At 41.5% G+C, this 6491-nt stretch overlaps 1 protein-coding gene across 2 annotated transcripts in view; it reads right to left on the bottom strand.

The window, feature by feature from the left end:
- Window positions 1–1457: 1457 nt before the first annotated feature.
- Window positions 1458–6491, bottom strand: part of ERGIC2 (ERGIC and golgi 2) — a 31512-nt gene continuing 26478 nt past the window's right edge. For both annotated transcript variants that reach the window (XM_035126508.2, XM_060279401.1), the window contains exons 12-15: window positions 6381–6478; window positions 5350–5512; window positions 3156–3235; window positions 1458–2062 (exon numbers count right to left, since the gene is read on the bottom strand). In XM_035126508.2, coding sequence (XP_034982399.1) covers window positions 1997–2062; window positions 3156–3235; window positions 5350–5512; window positions 6381–6478 — 407 coding nt within the window. In that variant the 3' untranslated portion in view covers window positions 1458–1996. The remainder of the gene's footprint in view (window positions 2063–3155; window positions 3236–5349; window positions 5513–6380; window positions 6479–6491) is intronic.

The following is a 6491-nucleotide window of genomic DNA, read 5'->3' as shown; positions in this document are numbered from 1 at the left end:
CCTGGGTTAAAAGTAGTCTTAAACGCATTACGCAGACCGCCTCCTATGGTTTATGTATGATGATTTTGGTGTGGTCTTTGGCTAATGTCAAAAGTCTTTAAAAGGTTCCTGCACACTTTTGTTCAGGGTCTCTCCCTCTTTGGAAGGAGGGGAGAGAACTCTGTTGCAAGAGAAAAATTAATACCTGCCTTGCTTTCCACTGGATCCTGCCTCCATCCATTCTTGTCTGACCAATCATGGACTAAGGGGACACAAGAGTCCCATTGGAGAGTTCGGCAACAAAAGCCCAACCCCAATTTTTACATCAAAACTCTGAATGGTCTTTCCACTTTGGCCTGTCCATCTAATATGGAAGATTTGGTCTCATTGATATTCAAGTAGCACCAAGCATTACACATTAAATTTATAGCCTAATTTCTGCAATGCAAGGGACGCTTTTGAGAGCGTTCCACCTTTCTTTTCTTCAAATAAGTCTTTGGGAAATAGATATTAGCCAGCTGTAGTTTGCTATATAAGGGACCCAGGTGGTGCTGTGGGTTAAACCACTGAGCCTAGGGCTTGCTGATCAGAAGGTCGGCAGTTCGAATCCCTGCAACGGGGTGAGCTCCCGTTGCTCGGTCCCAGCTCCTGCCCACCTAGCAGTTCGAAAGCACATCAAAGTGCAAGTAGATAAATAGGGACCACTCCGGCGGGAAGGTAAACAGCGTTTTCGTGCGCTGCTCTGGTTCGCCAGAAGCAACTTTGTCATGCTGGCCACATGACCCGGAAGCTGTCTGGCTCCCTTGGCCTATAGAGCGAGATGAGCGCCGCAACCCCAGAGTCGGACACGACTGGACCTGATGGTCAGGGGCCCCTTTACCTTTACCTTGCTAATATGTCATGGGGCCCTGAATGAGAACCTCTCATATTCATCTCTTATGTTCAATGCAGGTATATGGTCTATCTCAGGTCACGGGACCACAACCTAGCAACATTTATGCTGGGAATAAGCCCCACTGAATTCACTGGGACTGCAATTGTCAAGCATTCAGTACGCCGAAATGCACCTGTTTTTCTGAGTAGGCTCCATTCTGATCTTTTCTGTAATTACGTTGAACACTTATAAACGTCCATATATTCAGGAGAACTTGCATCTAGCGTGCAGGCATGTAAGACACATTGTGATCCTGACAGCAGGCCAGTGAAATGATTTAAACGCCAAGTATAAAGGGGCCCCAAATTTCCAGAAATTCCCCAGATTTGAATAACCCCCATCAGCTGCTTCTGCATTCGCCCCTCCACGGGCCCCAGCAAAATGAAGCCACCGTTCTTCGAGACAACGTATGAAATTATGAAGAGGCAACATGACTTTCTGACTTATCTGTGCTCCTTTTAGAAGCGATGGGGTTGTTTTCCCAACACTGTTTGTTTCAAGCAAGAGCCATCCCATTAAAAAAAACTGCACCCAATCTCAGTAATGTGTTTCAATTTGCTTCCTTTCATGTGTTTGATTTCCACATTCCAATTATAGCACTTAAAATACATCTTATGTTACCTGCTGCTGTTATTGTTTTCTTTAAAAAAACAAAAACCCATAATGAAACTTCAATTCTTAAGCAAGTTCTGTTAATTATCCTGCTCCACTGTGAATTGAAAAATACACATTTCACTCGTCTGCGCATAGTTTTGGTCAGAAATAGACAAAACCTGGAATCTAGAGTGCTGTATGTTGATATTTCAAGGCCCAAATGCTGTTTATGTGGAACAGTCAAGTCCTGCTGTGAACTACAGACACATCCACAGTCTTGCTCATTCCGGAAGATTCCATGGCCTCTTTCTGAATTCTTAAAAGGACAGACAAGTCACACAGATATGGTTGGTTGGTTGCTTTTTTTTTCAAAGGCTTGATTATTTCTGCTGCCCATCAGCACTGTCTTAACATATTGCACAATGTTTAGTTATAAAAATGTCTTCTGCATCAGTCAGAAAGAAAGGGGGAGAGTTTTTGAAGGAGGTGCTACTGCATAGCGTCATCTGTCACCAGAGGCACGTGGTTGTTTAGATGGCCATCCTGTATCGGGACCTACAAAGGAGAACGCGAAGAAGAAGAAAAGTCACTTTATTGATTCTATCAAAATAAAAAAATTCCTTCAGTAGCACCTTAAAGACCTTAAAGATGTATCTGAAGAAGATGTATTCTATCAAAAGATGTATTCTATCAAAAGATGTATTCTATCAAAATAAAAAAATTCCTTCAGTAGCACTTCAGTAGCACCTTAAAGACCTTAAAGATGTATCTGAAGAAGTGTGCATGCACACGAAAGCTCATACCAAAATATAAACTTAGTTGGTCTTTAAGGTGCTACTGAAGGAATTTTTTTATTTTGCTTCGACTCAGACCAACACGGCTACCTACCTGTAACTTGATTCTATCAGTTTTTCATTTATTGCCGCCCGCTTCCTTCTGATATTTTTCTACAAATAAAACCCATAAAGGCAGTGGGGAACTGAGTTTGGACACACTAGTGCGAGCAATGGCTTGGCCCCAGTGTTGCATCAAGCCCTCAGTCTCAGCAGCAGGCAGTGACATGAGGCATGGGGGTTTTTCTGTGTTTATTTCACAAGATTTATAGACCACCCGGTTGTAATAAAACTTCAACACAGTTCACAAAAGAATTGTCAACAACAACAAAAGATCCAGGGGGGAGTTGTTGTTGTTAGTCTCTTTTGACAGAGCTGGCTGGACAATACTTCAAATAATGAGCAGTGTTATTGCTCTGCAGAATTCCCAATCTCCATCCCAGGGCTACTATTATCATCTGCTCTAAAATCCTCCTCTAGGAGTTATCTCAGTTTTTCTGACTCCTTGGTCTAGGCTGGCATTCTCAGTGGCTTTATGAAATGAAATATTGGAAGCGGAAGTATACTCAATAAGCATACACAAACAACTGCATAATCTGGCTTCCTTGACGCCCTTTGTAGCCTGTCTGAGTTTAAAGGTAGTTTATAATGGTATGGATCACGTCCCCATTGACTTTTAATTCCACTGGGCTGCTAGTAAGGGCAAGTGTGTGTTCTATTATTCTCAGTCCTAAGGACGACATCTATTTATTTTATTCTTTGGCATGCAAAACACATATTGAAGCACTGAGAGCCATTCCTCAGAATACACTTACAGATGAAGATTTATGAGAGCCCAGTCTGAAACGACAGCAGATGATTTCCACTATGAATCCCCCAATGCCATGTAAAATTCCTGCAAAAGGGAGAACAATTTGGATGGTATGGAAATTCTGCTCTTTCCATTGTTCACATAGCTTTGCAATCAGTCATAAAATTAGAACCATTTCGTACGTTCAACTACCAGCTACACACACAACAGGGAATGGAAACCCATCCTGACAGGTACCATTTGGCAAACATTCACACTCTATGGCAGGCATCCCCAAACTGCGGCCCTCCAGATGTTTTGGCCTACAACTCCCATGATCCCTAGCTAACAGAACCAGTGGTCGGGGAAGATGGGAATTGTAGTCCAAAACATCTGGAGGGCCCAAGTTTGGGGATGCCTGCTCTATGGCCTGTGACCCTTCAGATGTTGCTAAACTACAACTCCCATCATCCTAGGCCACTGGATAAACCTAAGCTGATTTAGGTTTAGGCTGGTGGAGTTGGGAATCCGATGATATGCAGCTGCATTTCAGGTAGGGGAAAGTGGGGCACGTTGAGCCATTTTTTTCCTTTAAGCTCTACACACCTCAAAATAATGCACATAAAAGAAAACTTTTGAATTTAACATTTATTAGGTACTATTCTAAACAAAATCAAAGGGTTAATGTTTCACATTTGATGAAATAAAATGACGGGGGAAAAAAATCACATTTAATTTTTCCAAAATAATGGATCAGTGTGCCCCAGTAGTGGGGAACATTGATCCTTCATTTGGGGCACATTGAGCCATTCCAATTTAAGAGCAAAGAAGGCATTTTTACTACACAGTATAAACTTCCAAAAGAGTTTCAAAAGTATCTCAAAGTTCTTAAGAGTCAGCATCACTTCAACTTGTACTCATTAAGTAAACATGGAAATGTTACCATCTTAGAAGCAGCAGCAGTTCCTCCGAAGCAGAGTGGTTTAGGCAACAATTTTACAATATCCTCAAAAGGAATCAAAGCTTCTGGTTCAGAAGAGGGAGTGAACTTGGGCCGCTCATTCACTTTGGACAGAACACGTTTTAGAAATTTTACAATGAAGTCCCCATATTCATCAGTTCCAGTAACTTCAGCAACATAATGGGAAACTGTGGTTTTTCCTAAAAATCTTCACGATAACAAAGTTTCCCTCTTTCACATCAGTCTTGTTGAATTCTATATTTTCCTCTTCCTCTAGTTCAGGCATCCCCAAACTGCGGCCCTCTAGATGTTTTGCCCTACAACTCCCATGATCCCTAGCTAACAGGACCAGTGGTCAGGGATGATGGGAATTGTAGTCCAAAACATCTGGAGGGCCGAAGTTTGGGGATGCCTGCTCTAGTTCATCGTTAGAAAATGTTTCAAAATCAGTCGAGTCACTTTCAAATAGCTGGTTCGCATTCAACTTTTCTTTCATAATTTTTGACACAGCCTTTCCATATTTTCCATGGGGTACATTGATCCATGCTCAATGTACCCCATTTCCAATTGGATCAATGTGCCCCACATCACCATTTAAGACATAAATCTATTTTAAGCAAAACAGGCTGGCAGCCATGACAAATATTTTAGAACATACTACAGCTATATTAACTATGATCACATAAATGAAAAGATATTTCAGCTACCTTTACAACTTTTAGAGCTACATGGTTGACAATACATATAATTTTTTTTTTTACTAAAGCTTACCTAATTTAACAAATCTGGATTTTTGTTTAAACTTCTTTGAAAACCCAAACACAATGGCAGTATGTAGTATCACTGTTGTTGTTGTTGTTGTTGTAGTAGTGTTGCCACAAACTTTGTATAAAAGCTAAAGTACGGTTTTAAAATGGAAAAGGATCAATGTGCCCCATTGGCTCAACGTGCCCCACTTTCCCCTACACATTTAAAACATGTACACCTGAAAACGCAGCATGTGAGAGTTCTGAAATTCTCCCGTGGTTAAGAAGTGTGTGGCTGTTCTCCCATGTGACAATACCACTGATTTAAAAGCAGCGACATGGTTGTCAGCAGGGTGGGAGTTAGGGAACAAATAAAAAAAGGGGGGGAAAGAGGGAGAACTTACTCTTGTTTATGCCATGGAGGGAGGAGGGAAACAGTTCATATAGTAAAAGGAGGAAACAGGCCCTTGATATACTTCATTAAACTCTTGCAACATAATCTGAGTTTGTACCTGTCGTCGAAAAGATTCCTCCAATGATGCCACAAAGCCTCACTAAAAACTGCCAAAAGGGCATGTGTTCCTCTGTCACCGTCACCATAAGGGAACTGATGTCGTATTTCATGAAAATCCCCGACACTCCATGACTGCCTGCCGCGTGGTTTATCACTCTTTCCTGGCAACAGGGGGGAAAGCCGGACGCAGTTTAGTGACTTTAGATCGTGCGCAAGCAAAGACGGAGTATCTAGCTTGTACAAGACAGAAAAATAGAGCTTGTGAGCATCTTCTTGGCAACAGTGAGGTGGCACTGAAATGAAATGCTATCTAGTGAGGATGGCAAAACGCGCACGTCGTTGGCGCCAATCAAGCAAGTAATCGCTCATTTCATTTGCATACCTCCTTTCCAAAGTTAAAACTGTGCTCAAGGCAGCTTACAGCACACACACAAAATTACATAATTTAAACATAACAAATGTAGCATTTGTCAATAATAATTTGTTTGCCGTTTTAATAAATGAAACAGCGAAACACACACAACCAAATTGAACAATTTCTACACCAAACGTAAGATCTAGAATAAAAATGCAAAAAAAATTGTATCAGTAATAGCAACAACCCCCACCCCTCCCAACAACGCCCCATAAATAATACCCCAGCCCAAGAGTCTGATCAGCAGCCTCAGCTTTTGTAGTTGGAGTCAGTCAGGGCGCCACCCACCCAGGCCAGGAGGAAAAGCCCTGCAAGGCAGGGAGCAGGTCTTCCAGGACTAACAGCCAAGATGTTCTCTTGCCTCAGTTTTGCTCAGAGAAGACTCACTGAAATTAACAAACATGACTGAGTCGGCTCCATTAGTTTCAGTGGGTCGTCTTTGAGTAAAATACAGTTGACTACCACCTTTCAATAGCATTTAAAGCTTTAGGGAGAGCTTGAATTCACCAATTTTTGGAAAAAGAAAATCAGGTCACAATATAACAAGATAAGAGATTTCATTGATACATTGTTTTTTTTAACATTCCCTAAGTTATCGTCCCACACAGACTTACCCTTTCTGTCACTGAAAACTGATGGGTTTCTGCTGCAATTTTATATGTATGAAGTTTCGTTGGCACAACAGTGATAAAGTACTGGAACATCTGGTTGTCTAAAGGCATAAA

Source organism: Zootoca vivipara, chromosome 10 (assembly GCF_963506605.1).
Source record: "Zootoca vivipara chromosome 10, rZooViv1.1, whole genome shotgun sequence".
Lineage (NCBI taxonomy): Eukaryota > Metazoa > Chordata > Lepidosauria > Squamata > Lacertidae > Zootoca > Zootoca vivipara.
This window is presented reverse-complemented; position numbering and strand designations above follow the sequence as displayed.